Raw genomic sequence first — 17,641 nt, forward strand, 5'->3', positions numbered from 1 at the left:
ATGTTAAAAAGAAGAAGTAGTTAAAGATATATAAATTTGATTTTTTTCATCTTTAATCTTTTAATTTTCTTAACTGTTAAAAATTGATTTGAAATCAAGCATGTCTATCCAAGCCATAATTTTAAATAGGTTTGCTTATATGCAACTGTTAGTTTGAATAAACATTATGAAGAAGCAAGGAAAATGTAACAGGCAACTTTAATATTTTTGTGAATAGCATGTAAATGACAAAATATGTAAATTCACTGACAGAGTTTCCAATTTATTTGGCAATAAAAGTACATAGAAAACACATATGAAAATATGGAATAATGTATGTGATTTTTTTTCTTATTTAGGATATTTAAAACTGACAATTTCTTTTTGCTTTGAATATGTAAATTTTCAAGTAAAAGACTGAAAAAACATTATTTTACCTCAAAAAAAATTTTCATCGTGTATTTTGAGGTGGAGAGAAACCCACTTTTTAGCACTAGTTTACATAGATATATGTTTCTGTATTATACTGTTAGCAACATATGTGTATATTTTTCTTTGAAGTTTCTTTAGAACAGACAAGTTGACTGCAGGATATTCTGTACTTAGAAAGAAAAAAAAAATAACTGCCATTTATTCACAGAGAGAAGCAAATATTTATTTTCCAAAGTCTGCAAGACACTGAAGTCAGATAGGATTATGTAGCATCAGTTAGTAATCATGGTAAATCAATTAATTAATAACTGGAATTAAAGAAACTGATCCAGTCAGCTGCACTGGCTATAACTGACAAATAGGCATATTTCTAACTTAACCTCAGGCAGCAGTCAGAAGGTCCTCACTTTTGTCTAGTAAGATTTCAGTAATCAACTTGAAGCAGATTTATTAGGTGAGATATGCTGCTGGTTACATGTGTATATTTCATTCTTTGCACAAGTTTTGTCATCTTCACATTGTCTGTCACAGTGGGAACTAGGGGAGGGTTCTGAGGAACAAGAAAACCTGCAATTAAGAGACTCTGTTGTTTTAAATTTTAGTTAAATTTTCTTTTCCTTCTTGACTGAGATACAGCATTTAGTCAACATACTATAGGAATGGTAAACAAGCTTAAAGAGGATAGCTGCCTCTTTTAGATCCCATATTTCTTGAGATTTGACTCAGAAGCTGCTTGTGTTACAGCTTATCTCTGAAGCTACAGTCTTGTGAAGGAACAGTGTCTTCTACAACAAAATTTTACTCTTAATTTTGAGATATTCACTGGATCCTTTTCATAATGTATTTCTCTTTTAAACCTTAAAGAGTAGCTGTGTGTTAGGAAGTTAAAATAATAAATCACAACACTATGCAACACACATCTGTGTATTCCAGAAATTGTTTCATTGTTATAGATTTAAAAGATTCCAGTTTCTTCCCTGTTGAACTGCACATTTTATATATTTCTATTGCTTTGTTAATCACTTACTGATTAAGCTGGTAGTTCAAAGCTTTACTTAGGTAGCATTCCAGGAAATACACTGGATGATTTGTGGGTGAATTTTTAATAAAACATGTTTTCAGACATTAAGCTAAGTAATGGAAGGCCAGAGAACATTAATTACAGTGGTGTTTTAACTATCTTCAGTTCAAATACTGGTGATTCAGTTAACATCTTTTATTTCAGCATAAGATAAAAGTATCTAATGAATAGCAAAGCAGCTGGCTTAAAGCAGAGCAGATTTTCTCAATGAGAGGAAATGTGACAATAGTGTACTCAGAACGTATCTGAATTGTCTATAATGCATTAAAATTGGACACCCTGGGAGGAAGGGAAGAGCAACTTTTTTTTTTTTTTTACTTTGTGTGGGAAAAGATATCAAAATAAGAAAGCTCACTGAAATAGGCTTGAAGACGACAGCGAAAAGGTAAGTGTTTACTGGTGACCTGGAATCGTGCAAAATCACCATTATAGAGAATTACCAATCAGAATCAAAGTGAACCAACAAATCAGGTGATGAAACATCACAGTTAGGGAATCTAATAGAAATTAAGATATGTATTTCAGGAAAAGGAATCATGTTCGAAAAAAGGTATAGAAAGTGTGGCCATCAGGATTTTGAGAATTAACTTCAAAACCTGATCTAACCAGTAATAAACTTTTCTAGAGATTAGAAAAGTGGGAAACTTATTAAAGTGTCAATAGGAGATCAAAGGCAAAAATGCATTCAAGGAAAATGTTATTGAGGGTAGGGGAGGGAAAGTAAATCATATGTTATCTTTGTTATATTACCTCATTGAGGTAACCAGAGAGGTTGTGCATTAAAAGCTTTCCTTTGACTTGAGGGAACTGAGTCAAAGGAAAGAAAATCAATAAACAGAAAAATAGCAGATTGCTAGGATGAGACAGTCTTTTCTGTGTAGTTCTGAAAGAGATTTATATGAAGTGTTTGAAGTACAAATGTAGACCTTAAGGTTAAGTTAGCCTTTCTATAGAAGTAGTGTGAGGTGATGAACCTGTCAAAAATCTTCCACGATGAGCAATTGGCCAATTTCCAGTTATAAAATTGGTAGAGATTTAAAAAAAAAAAAAAAGAAATAGAGCTAGGAGAGCTAAGAGATGCATTGTTCGACATGTAGAAGAAAAACCAATGTAACTTTTGAAGAAGAATGTGAAATTTTTTGGGAAGTCTTGGAAATCAACATTATAAAGAGTTGATACTGTACCATTGAATTTTTAAGATGTTTGGCAGTGTTCCATGAATAAAAGTCAACTTTTGAAGGAAAAGTAACACAATGTGTTAGGATAATACATGGTTACAAGGTAAGAATTGAAAGTTGTTCTTGTGATGACATTTTTATATTACCTAGAAAAAAAAATAAAGGAAGGTTACCACAAAGATCCCATACATACTTTTGTTGGAAATTGTGCTATCCAATACAACTTCACATAAAATTTAGAAGATAAAGTTCACACTATCACAAAATTATATTGTATAATCATATCTAGAGTCAAATGTACAAAGGTTCATCCTCAATATTATGTGACTTACAGAGTACAATATACATAAATTTCACTTTTGCTAAGTGCAGACTAAATGCTCAAGAAGAAATAAGTATAAACCCTACATATAGGCATGTGATGATAGACAATTAGATTTTGGTTGTGAGGTATCAGAGTATGAGTAAGGTTGGAAGGAACCAAGATGGGTTATCTGGTCTAACCTCCCTGGTCAAGCAGAGCACATGGCACAGGATTGTGTCCAGATGGTTATGGAATATCTCCAGTGAGGGCGACTCCACAGCCTCTCTGGGCAATCTGTTCTGGTGCACGGTCACCAGCACAGTCCAGAAGTTCATCCTATTCAGGGGATCTTCCTGTGCATCAGTTTCTGCCTGTTGCCTCTTGTCCTATTACATGGCACCACTGAGAAGAGCCTGGCTCCATCCTCTTGACACCCTCCCTTGAGATACCTCTAGACATTGATGAGGTCCCCTCTCAGTCATCTCTTCTTGAGCCCGAACAGTCCCAGCTCCCTCAGCCTGACCTTGTAAGAGAGATGCTCTAGTGCAGGTTCAAACACCTCGAAGTCATTGTGACTAGTCTTTTGCAGATCAGTAAAATTCTATCAAGATTGTATTTAAGGATTTTTTTTCTCACAGAGCATCCTTGCCCATGAGATATACTCTGATGAGTCAGTGTTAACAAAAGAACAAATAAATATAACATGAAAGGCATTTGTTTCTTGGCTTCAGATATAGGAGAGTTTATTTCTCAGTGTTCAGAGTTCAAGGAGAAATAAAATTGAAAATTTTAAGTGTAATCTTTATTACAAGGAAATAAAACAGTATTAGATTCCTGAGAAATGCAATTAAGAATACTTTTAAACAGCTGAATAAAAGTTCCTTAAATTTATCTTTTTGATACTGAGAAATAGATCTGTACATTATGCTGTCTTCAGCTTGGTGATTTGAAACGTAGTAAATAAGATTCTCTGTGTTGCTGATCACTAGAGAATCCCAACAATACATGTGAAGGTCTTCCAGACACAAAAGCCAGTAACCTTGCTTTGTTTTTTCTCTTATGGCATCCCTAGGGATTGAGATGTTCCTCAATTAACATAATTCAGAGACTATTAAAAATCTTAGCAAAAAATAGCTGCTATGATTCCTATTGGGGTTTTTTTTGTGTATCAGTTAAATACTTGGTTGTAAGAGAATTAACAAATATAATTGTCATTAAATATTTAATTGTGGACAGTTTAACTGCCATAGACTTGTCCCAGGTATGTTCAGAAGTAAAGGTTGCTAACTAAAAATGTGCACAAACTATTAGGTGGGTAACATATTTTCTTGCATTTCAATCTATAAGGCAACTGGACTTAGAATGCTGTTGCAGTTATGCAACTAAAAAGTATTGTTGAAATTCAGAACAAAAATAAAATTATCTTTAATAACTGTTTTTCTTAAACTAATCAAAAATACAAAATATTGGATTTTTCAAGGCACAAAGGGAAATAGTTCCTTTCTTATTTTAAAACAATTTCTAACCAGTACAATTAATTGCAAATCTATCACATGGAACACACTGAATATATTCCATTAGAAATTAGAAATGTCAGTGTTGTAACCTTGCTTTAAATATAATCAATCTTTCAAGAATTAACAAGAGATACAGTGTAATCAAAAAGTAGTTACACATAAAGGAAGCTTTACCTCACCCAAGAAGTAAGAGCCCAAGATTTTAATGCCTCTGAAATTCTGTGCTTGATGGATGTTGATAAAAATGGCCATTCTTCTTCTTATATAAAACTGTAAACTGTGCTTGAAACATCTTCATATATGTTGATATTCCAGATTCAAAACCAAGTAAAGACATTACTAGTAACGTCAGAGTAGTGTAACTGGCTTTTACAGAGATGGTATTTCTTTTGTATGTAGAATCACTTTCACCAGCTGTAGCAAAAGCAGTCTAGATAAGATTAGTGAGTTCTGTGGGTATTTCCATACTTTTTTTTAAAATGCTTAAATATTTAAAATGCCAATTCTGTGTTATTATTTTATTTTATATTTTAAGTTGGTGTTTGTGTTCATAACTGTTCATTGACCTCATCCACTAAGGTTATGAAACAAAAAAGATTCTCAGTGAGAACTTAACTTCATTGTCTGTCAAATGACTTAGAAGCCATTATTATGCTCTTCATCATATGGTAGGAGTGATTCTTTCTTAAACCAAATAAGTAATGAAATTTAATTTAGGTTTGGAGAGTGCACAGCTGAACAAATAAATAATATGTAGGCTATATGGCCTCCAAAAAACAAAAAAAGAAAAAGAGGAAGTTTCTCATTGGAAGGGATGATAATTTCTTGTAAGGAGATCTGTAAATCCTTGCAGATCCTCCATTTTTGATTCATACTTTCTGATGCATCAATGTCTCAATTCAGGTATTGTAGCTAAAACGTGTTAGGTTTGTTAATCCCTGATTTATTTTTACTTCTACATGTCTGTCATATAATGCTTCTTTCCTCTTGCTATCTAAATACACTTGAAAGACTCTGAAACAGTCTTCTTCAGAAGACTGCCAATTTTCTATTCTTTTTTATTCATTTGTTATGTTGACAGGTAAATTGTTTTAAAATGATTGTTCATTTTCTTTCAGAAGTTCCTTAAATATCATGTCAAGGCTTTGCTGCAGACAGTTGACTTGAAAAGCATGTTTAAACTTTTATTTAGCTATTTTTTTTTCTTCTGTATAAGCTATAACACTGGTGTGCTCTTTCAAAGGAGTGAACCTGTGCCGAGGCACAGGCTGACTGCAAAGACCTATTCCACCTCCATTTATTACTAGTAGAGACTGTTTCACTGCAAAGACATTTATTCTAGCACGAAATACGTTAGACAGCGTTTTCTCTTATTTGATGGGCCCCATTCTCAGCGCCTGCTACTTTAACTCCATTTTATTGGCCAAGACAAAATAAAACATTACATAATGAAAGTACACAACCTTATTAAGTGGGTGCTTCAGAAGCGAGACAGAGTCCTGGAAATGTACCACACAGTGTAGTGGTTTTATCATCTTGAGCCAGAGAACTCTGGTGCAATGAGAAACATGAAAGAGTGGAGACACCTCACCATCCTCCAGCTTGCCCTGAGACACTGAGACAGAGAGAACTCATATCCCATCCCTTACTCTGGGGGCAAGGGACATGGAAAAAAGTCTTCATGAGCTGCACACAATTCCTTCAAAAATATTAATGCATGAAACATCACTTAAGAGTCTAGAAGACTATACCACACTGGAAATTAGTTTAATCTACTACTATCTGTTGAATTATTGTTCTTACACAAAGGTTTTTTTTAATTATTAGTAGAAAAATGAGGAATTAAGATTAATAATTGTCTACAATTCAGCTATTTTAGATTCAAAATTTGCTAGTGCATCTGTTAAACAAGGATTTAAAAAGTCACATAACTTAAGACTAATTTGAATCTAAATATTTTTTATTTTTATTTAAAAGTTATTAATATATTAAACATATTTATTTGATATCTGATTATGCTTAACTATGAAATATTTTGACATCTCCATGCCACAGGATTTGATAATAAATAATTCATGATGTGTAGCTCTACCCTGACATTTAAAAACGGAGTCATTATATAGAATTAGATTTTGGGTTATAAAATTGGAAATCTTGACTCTTCAAATTTATTTAATATTGTCCCTAAAGCTTCAATAATTTAAATAGGAGCACAGGGTTTTGCTTTAATGGTTCTGAACTTTACTGCCCATCTAAAATGGGCATGAATTAACTGAGATTGGACAGAAAGAGAAATATGTCTAATTTCCAGTTAATTGCATTTGTTTGGAAAAATATAGGAAAAAAAATAAGGAAGTAATACTTTTGCAAATTGATATATTGGTTATTTGAATAGCAGCCAATATTATGAAGAAGCTATCAGATATGAACCCATTCTGAAGCAGAACAAAATGTAGGATTTTGACCTTCTCTCACATCTCAGTTTCTGTTAGAAAATTCATTTCACACTTTTCTTACACTTGGCTAAAATGAGTAAATTTAGTTAACTAATTTTAAGCAATGCATGACTTCAGTACTTAAGAAAACTATATAGAAGTTTTTGAAACTGTATGCACCACAGTTCCTTAAGGAAAAAATTAATATAATTGAAATTTAATAATCATTAATCATTAAATTGAGAGCAAACTTTCTTTCTAAAGTTAGGCATTTTCCCATGAATCTAAAAGTGTGTCTCATACTCAGCCCTATAAAATCTACTTTTCATACCTTTGGAAAAACATTTAGTTTTGTTTAAAAGATTTCAAGAAACAGAAACTGAATACACAAAATCTTTTGGATCTGATTTTCATGGTTTTAAAGAAAAATGGTGATGAACGGTTCAATAAATTTACATAGAAATAATTCGATATTGTGTTTAATTGAATTTTATGTATTTATATAAAATGTATTAAATAACAACAAAAATTATTTAAAATTAAGAGGTACTTTCATCTTGAAATGTAATTCTTAAAATGTGTCAAATTATGTTTCTCCGCTACACAGTTTTTGACCTCCTTGATTTTCTCCTTAAAAGACATACTTTATTGATTATACATATTTTAGAAAACTTACACTTTTTAATAATTCAGGTTTATAATAGAATCTTTTTTTATTTTTTTTTTATTTTGGAAGAATTGACTTTTAGATATTCTCCCATTTTGTACTTCTTTATTCATAATCTTTTTTTTTATGGGTTCCTTTTCTAGAAAATATAAAATAGCCCATCACATTATGGGATTCAGTTTGTGGGTTTAGCATTGCTAGCCCAATAAACCTCTTTCTCATGGTGTGGTCAATTAGTATGGATAGATACATAACCCATTATAAGAAATACTGTCTCTTCTCTGCTTGGATATCCTTAACCCATTATGACAGATATTTATATCTCTTGTTCTTCCAGGAGTCACCCAAACACTTAATAACTTCCCAAAAGTAGTTATGAGAATATCTAAAATTAATTTATTATACTAAAAATTCTGGCAGTTATTTCTTGTTCTATCATTTATAGATGAAGAGAAAAATTATTTTCTCTAATCTTTATCTCAATCTACCACATCTTCAAAAAGTGACCAGTCTGCTCATGTTCACATTCTTCTATTTTGGAGATTAAACAAGACCTATTATTTCAAAACGTCTTGCTATATGATAATAGAACCTTCTTCTTCTTTTTCTTTTCTTCCTTTTTTTTAATGCCAAAAACTTGCTGTGATATTCCTGCTGAGACCTTACTGCTCTTGAATGGAGCAGAAATATTACTCCCTCATTTTTTTAATCAATTTTGATTTTGTAATTAAACTATGTTGTGAAGACTAAAGAGATGACAGTATGGACATCTTCCATATTCTCCATTATATTTTTTTATTTGTAACTGCTTTCCAGTCTTACGATGGTGCACTGTCTCTGTCTCTGTATTTGTTAGTGTCTTTTTATTTCTAATGTATTTCTGTATTTTCAAGTAGTAACTAAAATATATATTTCTAGATCAGATTGTCTTTCACATATTCACTGTATTGTCAAAACAGTTTTAAGTACTCCATCACTTTCACATATCCAGACTGATATCTACAATTAATATACCTTTAATTTGGAACTTCATAATTAATTTCACTACCATTTTATATATGTTATAATTTCCTTTGCATTACTTTTTAAATTATTTTGTATCTGGAAGGTGATATATCAGTCACTATACTTATTTCCTTGTTACCTATAAATTAGTGTTGACTTAACCACTTAACCACTTAACCACTTAAATCATTGCAACTGAAAATCTCATAATTGGACTGCAAAGGATAAATAGAATTACATTGTATATTAAATCAGACTAAGAAAAAGAGAAACCAGTGATTTAATGTATATGCTAGTTTTGGCTGCTATAAGGTGAATTTTCTTCACAGTAACTAGTATGCTCTATGTTTTGAATTTGTGCTGTGTTGATAATACATTTTTGTTACTGTTGAGCAGGGTTTACAAAGGGCTGCTCCTCCTACCGTCCCACTAGCAAACAGTTTGGCGGTGCACAAAAAGTTGGGAAGTGACACAACTGGGATAGCTGATCTCAAATGACCAAAGGGATATTCCATACCTTGTGGCATCATGTTCATCAATAATCTAGAAGGAAAGTTGGCCCAGAGCTGCTGATCAGTAACTGGAAAGGTGTTGGTTGCTTGGTGGTGAGCAAGTGTTTTCATTTTCATCACTTGTCTTTCTTGGGTTATATTTCTCTCTCATTGTCATCCATTAGCAAATTTGCAGATGACACTAAGTTGGGAGGGAGTGTCGATCAGCTGGAAGGCAGGAGGGCTCTGCAGAGGGACCTGGACAGGCTGGAGAGTTGGGCTGATTCCAACAGGATGAGGTTCAACAAGGCCAAGTGCTGGATCCTCCACTTTGGCCACAACAACCCCCTGCAGCGCTACAGGCTGGGGACAGAGTGGCTGGAGAGCAGCCAGGCAGAAAGGGACCTGGGAGTTTGGATTGACAGGAAGCTGAACAGGAGCCAGCAGTGTGCCCAGGTGGCCAAGAAGGCCAATGGCATCCTGGCCTGTTATCAGGAGCAGTGTGGCCAACAGGACCAGGGAAGTGATTCTGCCCTGTACTCAGCACTGGTGAGGCTACACCTCGAGTACTGTGTCCTGTTCTGGGTCCCTCAGTTCAGGAAGGATGTTGAGGTGCTGGAGCAGGTCCAGAGAAGAGCAACAAGGCTGGTGAAGGGACTGGAGAACAAGCCCTATGAGGAGAGGCTCAGGGAGCTGGGGCTGTTCAGCCTGGAGAAGAGGAGGCTCAGGGGAGACCTCATCACTCTCTACAACTCCCTGAAAGGAGGTTGTAGCCAGGTGGGAGTTGGTCTCTTCTCCCAGGCAGCTATCAGTAAGACAAGAGGGCATGGTCTTAGCCTGTGCCAGGGAGGTTTAGGTTAGATATTAGGAAGAAATTCTTTACAGAGAGGGTTACAGGCATTGGAATGGGCTGCCCAGGAAATTGGTGGATTCTCCGTCCTTGGAGGTTTTTAAGATAAGACTGGATGTGGCACTTAGTGCCGCGGTCTAGTAACCGTGTCGGTGTTGGATCAAGGGTTGGACTCGATGATCTTGAAGGTCCTTTCCAACCTGGCTGATTCTATGATTCTGTGATTTTCCTCTTCATTATAATTCTCATTTTCACCCTTCAAATTCTCTTCCTTCCCCACAGTGGGAAAGGAGCAAGCAGGACTTTGTGGTGTTTAGTTGCCGGCTGGGGTTAAAACACAACAATATATTAAATTCTATAAACATGCATCATGTCGTTAACTAACTTTTTTTAATCTTCTCATTTAGACCAATTAAATACTAGGTATCCTAGTCTGGATTTTTATAAAGTAGCCCATTAGATTAAAAATCAGTATCCCATTACCAATTCTTCAAGACATGTTTTCACTCCTTTTGCAGAGTGTATACACTGTTATTCTTAATTTTTTATTGCATTTGTAGCTGTGTAATCAAATTTATCTGCATGACATAAAGCCATATTGTGCCATTCATTTTTAAGCAGTATTCCCTGTTGATTCCATTGAGGACTGCTGCTTAAAAATGGATGGTGCAATATGGCACTTAAATCTGCAAATATAATTAAATTATATTAGATCTTAGCTGTAGGAGTTCAAAAGTAGGTGATCTAAAAGCAGCAGTAACAGTTAAAAACTTCAAGCTGCAGAAAAAATTTCATAGCAAAAATATTAATTTCCTTAAAAGTTGAAGATATTTGAGATGGATTCTTATACTTATGTAGTCCATTCTTCACACTTCTTTTACTGAAGTTTTGCCTTGTGTGTTCTTTCTTTTGGTTAAACTGCAAAGGCACAGTGGAAAACATGAGCAATAAGCACATAACAGGGGCTTTTAATCCAATATTGTTTTACTTGAGGTGCAGAAAATTTTACTTTATAGTACTAGTTAAGCATAGATTATAAGGATCTGTTGTTCAGCTGGGCGATTTTACCTCTGTAGTTTTCATCTACATTTCTTTTACAACTAGTGAATGCTGAAATTTGATAAAAGGTTTGACTGATGATGGTAATGAATTTTATATTGTATTCTCCATTTACTCATGCATTGCCATGAAGGGGTAGGGTTTAGTTCTTTGACAAAGGTGCATGAATACTAATGATCAAGGTCGGTAATCATCCAGATAAAAAAACTCACCAATTTAGATACAGAGTGGGTGATACTTCGTTGTTGTTGTGATAGGGCTTTTTCAAAGGTTGCAGAGGATGCTATTTTACAAGGCAAGGTACCATTAAAGTTCAGCAAACAGAGGAACTTTTTGCCATTAATGCTAATAATGTTTCAAGGAAACAGTGAGCAATGCATCAACACACTGATTCTTATCACTTCTTACCAGAGCCAAGTCCCTTTTTCCCCTACTGTTCCATTGCTGACCCTGGAAGGCAGGATAAGGACAGCATACTGGGTAACATTTTTATGAATAAACTGGAATAAGCTAGAGCATAAATAAATACATAAAGTGATACAGTATTTCAGTGTCTAAGCAAACATTATTAAAAAATACTGAAATATTATTGTAGAATTACATTAGAAAATATAATTTGACTCCTGAACTTTTTTTTTTATGCTGGTTGGTTGGTTTGTTTTATTCTGCAGGATATTTTTCATTCCCAGAGAAATGGTTCTCAACAATTTTTGCTTTTGTTTGTCTATTAGTTTGGTTTTGTATAACAGTTTATATTTGTGGGTGTGATGGGTTTGCTAGGCTTTCTACTGTAGGCAGACTTTTCAATGCTAGCATAATAATTAGACAAGTTGATTTTCAGAACTTATAGTTTTTTACTTTTTTAGGAGACTAAATAAATCATTGCACTATAAAACTGAAACGGAGGCAATGGGGTCTACTTAGCTCCAATAAGAGTAAGTGAAATCCATCCAAACAACTACAACTTGATGCTAAGTGTTTTTCAGAGGCAAAAGTATATATTTTTTTTTTGTATTAGATTAAGATTTTCAATTCACTGTAGCTATGGTTTCATGTTCATCTTTGATTTCTGAGCATTAATGTTTAGTGATTGTAAGAGTAGAATCACCTCTTCTTGAAACTTCTGGATTTTAAAGTAAACATTTCCCAAAAGGAAAGAAAGGAAATATAGTCAGTGAAATCTATGAGTTTACTAAAATATCAAGCAAACCTCTTCCTTCCCACAAATACTTTCAGAAATGTCTTGCAGGCCAGTCTGGCTGCTATGAGAACTTAATGGTTTACCACCTAATGATTTAAGATTAAACATTTTCTCAGCTTGCAAAGGTCAACAGGGTGCTTACATCTTGAAGCAACTTTCCTTTATACTAGTTGTTTTTGAGACCCAGGAATGTGAATTCTTGTGAAGGTAAAGAACCATTATTGAAGCAGTTGGAAAATAAGACAGTAAGGGAAAAAGTAAACTCAGAAGGGCCAGAGGGAAAAAGTCCTGAAAGAGAAGACTAAATAAGAAATTACTATGAAATATTCAGTGCAGGTATTTTGTTCTTGCTGCAAACTAAATGTTGCGTATGTCAGAGTGACAAATAGTTCATGCCTTACTCCAGTCTGTACTGAGCACATTGTAGAAAAGGCTGCAGACACCTCTTGTTGAGAGTCTTTGTACCTGAAAGATCCCTGCTGGAAATCCTGCTTCCAGACTTGCACTTCATCTCTTCTCTTGTGTGAACAACTCTGTGCCAGATTCACTTGTGTGAACAGATATATGGCCACTATAAATCCAGTGCAGATGTATGTTTCTTTCATGGAATTCAGTGTGTGGGGAAAATGTTTAGATGTTTGAATGTGTCATATAAACATTTTAATTATTATCAACTGTAAAATGAAATGGTATTATCTTCACCTTTTAGAGATTCTTAAGTTATTTTTACCAGACTTCAATATAAATGAGAACTCTCAGATTTTTAAAAGTACTAGATCTTATTTTGTGGGTTGTTGGTTTGTTTGTTTGGGGTTTTTTTGTTTGGTTGGTTTGTTGTTTTTTTTTTTTAATTTGTAAAAATTGTTGGGTTTAATCCCTTTTAGAGATCTATATACATCTGTCAGTGAAATTATTTCTGTGATTTTTTCTTTATACCAGTTGTGATAATACCACCTTTCAAGTATCATGAAATATTTTGTCTAGATATATACATAGGTAAATATATTTTGCTCTGGTTTAAGCATACTAGTAGTTTTGTAAAAACCTTCTTTTACAATTAAGAAGATACCTTTATTAATTTCATAGCTTGTAAGAATAACAAAGAATCAGGGTATAAAAAAAATTTATTTTTCTTTAAAGGAAGGTCTGCTATATTTTGAGAACTAAATACATAGCTATTAACTTTAAGTATTGTTTTTGTGTGACATGACTTCAAGTTTCATTAAAGGTGAAATTCTGTCCCTTTTTGTTTTCATGGCCTTGACTTTAGTGGAATCATAGTTTTACCTTAAATTTACACATTATTTATATCTGTGGATTAGGAAAGTATAATAGTGATATGACTGCTGGAATGGGACAGTGTTATTGGTCTTTGTTGCAATGGCTTATTTATGCAACTCATAAACAGTAAGGAAATGGAGTTAGAGATAAGTAATAAGCTTTTCTGACAGTCTTATTTCACTTATTTTAATGCTTTTGTTGCTTATATTCTTTCATATTCTCTTCTGTTTTATCCAAAATCTGGAATAGAAAATCTTGAGTACTTAGAAGATGGTAAGCAGATCTGATTTCATCAGAACTACCTGCCACACTCAAGTAGTGAAGATTTTCTACTTTGTGTTTTTCCAGTAACTCAAGGCAAATAAGTCTCTGCATATGAGGGTCAGCTAAGATTCTTACTACTTTTTAGCAAAAAAACCCAATAGTTCCATTATCTAAACATGTTTTCAAAGGAAAGCATGAATTTCTGATATTTTACATGATGGTGGACTGAGGTAAGATGCTGAGATAATTCTGTGTGAATATGATAGTCTTGGTGCTCACTCGTGTCTCGGAGCGTGCCTATCCACCCTACTGAGCACTGTGTCCTGCTCTGGGCCCTGACTGATTCGCTTAACTCTAATATATGTGCCACATCTATCACATCTATACACACTTGTGCAAGCAAAAGTCGAGACCCTTCTGTTGACATATTTCAAATATCATGACTTTCACACTAGCCCATTAAATCATTTCCAAATTGTGTATGCAGACCGGAGCAATAGGTGCCGTCTGCTCCTGTTTCAGGTACGGTCTGTCAAACTCTGCAGCTACACCAAACTGAAAGGAATCCATGTTAATGCAAATTGCAGAAATCCATCCTCACAGTGATGGGGCCTTAAGTTGCTACATTTTAAAGATGTGCTCTTTTCATGGTATACTCCACCAAACATTTTGTGTGAATTAAGTAGTCTTAAAACACATGATATGTAGCTACACTAAGAAATATCTTGTATTTAGGATGACAAGTAATGAGATAAAATCTTATGCAATAATAGTAAGAAAACCACCTTTTTCTTATTTAATATAATGCACAACATATTAATGTTTTGAGAGAATACCGTAAAAAATCCCAGATGTGTTTAGCAAGTGAAACATTGAGTACTACTTTATTTATAAATTCATGTCTCAACAGGAAATAAATTTGTTAAATAGATAAGTTAACACTAAACTAACTAAAAAAATGTTTTATATTCCAAAACAGTTAGAAAAATATTCCAAAGATATGCCACAGTCTAGACAACAAACTCCTAAATCACTGTGTGTGTGTGAGAAGCAGGTCATAGACATAGGAAAGCACTAACATTGAATAATCACCCGGATATCTGATGAAGAAAAAGAAGAAATAACACTGTTTCTGCTTTGACAGTTTTGAATAATGACAAATATTAAGTTTTTTTGTAAACCTTAGAAAAATACATTATTGTGGTAAATAACATCGTTATTTATCTGCCATTTTATCAAGTATTATAGCTGTTAATGGTAGAATAAACATGATGTTTGTGTGATAAAGAAAAGTGTGTGCTCATAACCTTATATATAGTTATAAGTAATTGGGATATAAATAAGTGGTACATCATGGTCAGTCAAGAAATCCTGACTTTCCTATTTCAGTGGTTGTAGATATTATTTTGAATTATGAGTCTATTGGCATGAGTAAGAATTTACCAGTGTGCAGAAAGGCTGCATAATCTATGTTTTATTATAGTATAAAGCATCATATGAATGAATAATAGTTTTGTATGCTGTAAATAATAGCATACTGTGTATAAAGCACATAATTTATTTATTAAGATGGTTGATAAATAGTAAAGAAAAAAAATTGATCTGGAAAACTTCAGAGTGCCATCAATTCTTTTTTGATATATGAGAAAGTTGCACATTCTCAGTATGTCACAGGATGCAAAAATTTAATCCAGTGCAGAAGTGTAATAAAATTTCCTGCAACATCATATACCAACACACAAAAAATCAATTTAAACTGATTTTTTAATATATATAATATTTCATTATTAAAAACTGATTTCCTTCACTTTCCAGCACCATGTGGAAGCCGGTCAACAGGCTCCGAAGGGACTGTATTATCACCAAACTACCCCAAGAATTATAGTGTTGGTCACAACTGTGTTTACTCTATCACTGTTCCTAAGGAGTTTGGTAAGTAGGTTTGGTCTCATTCCTATCTTTTTGTTACTTGAATACATTCTGGATGATTTGTATGGTTGCTTTTACATAAAAAATATTAATGAGAAAAAGCTGTTTTAAACTGATACTTCTGTTAACACTTTTATCATTTTTATAGTGCACTATTTCCTCTAAATGCTTATATTTATCATTATCTTTTGAATTTCTCTTTACTGACAGATGAGATTAGAGCAGCATGTGTCTGCCTGGTTTTTGTAGATTACCAGATCTTCCATCAAAAGTTTACTCCCATAGTAACATTTCCTTCTGCTGACTAGACTAAATTTTAACTAAATTTTAACTATGTCTTCTGTCCCACACAAAGACAGGACTTATACAGCACTGTTGTATCTCTCTGAATTTATGAATTATTTTATCTCACTTTATTATGAAACAATGCTTAGGATAACAGTTGATGGTTGTTTGGCTTCTTGGTAAGCAGTATGCCACATACTGAACATCATTTTGTTCTTATGGATAGCGTAGAGGTGCATAGGCTACTACAAAATAAATAAATATTTTTAAGTACTGTCTTCTAAGTCATGGCAATCTATCCTTATTCCTCCAGAATATTAAGGAAAAATTAAACACATTTGTACAATTCTTGATTTATTTCTAGCTGTTAGAAACATGTGCTTTTGATATAACTAATTTTTTTTAGATAAACTGGAAAGTTTATGTCCTCCCACTTCCATCAAAATATAAAAGAACTCAATGACATATTCTGAAATATGATTATGATAGACTGTCTGCCCTATCTCGGGATAGACCTTTACTCTTTTTCTTGTATTTAAATAGTGTATTTTGACAATTAGTTCAGGTACGTGTAGAATATATAATTTTTTTCATCCACTTTTGTGCATACAGAAAACAAAAATGCCTGTGTGTTGAAGGAGAAAGGTAAAAAAAATACCTGCCAGACAAAAATGAGAATGACATGATGCATTGAAACAAGTACCAAAATAAATATTTCCATTTTAGATGCTGTTTTTCCAGTGATACTTCCACAGTAATCAGAAGTAGTATTCCTTGCACCCAAAAGCTCAAATTTTAAAATACAAATCTTTCTTTGAATTGTACAGTGGTGTAGGGGTTAATATTTCTTTTGATCTATGATCTTTCTTTATCATCACTAGAATTATTCCAGTAACAACCATTGAGAAAGTCAAAGTCCTTTTGGCAATCAATTTAAATGAAATTTTTTTTGCATTCAATATAATTATTTGTCTCAGTCTGAAATTTTAAAATAATTACCTATAATTCTGTTGTTTTGGGTCCTGGTAGAAGACATTGCATTAGGAAGAGTTTTCACTTGCAATTTTTGATATGTAGGGATCCCTCACTGACAGGATGGTCACCAAAAAATGCTGTGAAAAAAGATACTGCATAACATCTTCAACTCACCTACTAGTATACATCACAAGGGGTAGATTTGTCAGAGATTATTCACAACAACAAAAAGTCAAACCACGTTTTTTGAGAATGAAGGGGTACTCCAGCAAAACTGCTGACATAAGATAATTTTCCTAAAGGAAACAGCAAAAAATCTTCCATAATCTTCTCTATTGCTCAGACCTTCAGTGTGAAATATAGCAATCAAATATTTGCTGAATGGAAGCTCTTCAGGAACTATTTTGGCATCCAATATAGTACATGAGATACTTTGTTACATGAGTAACAAAGAACAATTTGGGGGAAAAAGAAAAAGCTAAAACCAGGTCAATATAGAAAAAACCCACAAACAACGGAATAGCATATTTAGTGTGTAGAAGGGAACTCATTGGCCTGGATTAGTTTTTGATGGAGTGAAAAGAAAAGCTATTTCATCTGCAGCTTCCCAGGTTCTCAAGTCAAAAATTCTGTGGAAAAGTCATTTCAGAGTGGACTTTTTTCCAGTGTTTCATTATTCTGTCATGAAGAATCACAGTTGCAATATTT

General features: G+C 33.5%; 1 protein-coding gene across 1 annotated transcript in view; it reads left to right on the forward strand.

Annotated features, from left to right (window-relative positions):
- CSMD3 (CUB and Sushi multiple domains 3) overlaps positions 1–17,641 on the forward strand; it is a 604,389-nt gene that overhangs the window by 441,102 nt on the left and 145,646 nt on the right. Inside the window, exon 32 of the mRNA XM_008929222.3 lies at positions 15,560–15,676. Within this exon, the coding sequence (XP_008927470.2) occupies positions 15,560–15,676 (117 nt within the window). The remainder of the gene's footprint in view (positions 1–15,559; positions 15,677–17,641) is intronic.

The sequence above is a fragment of the Manacus vitellinus genome, unplaced genomic scaffold (assembly GCF_001715985.3).
Source record: "Manacus vitellinus isolate BGI_N305 unplaced genomic scaffold, ASM171598v3 scaffold_1_pilon, whole genome shotgun sequence".
NCBI lineage: Eukaryota > Metazoa > Chordata > Aves > Passeriformes > Pipridae > Manacus > Manacus vitellinus.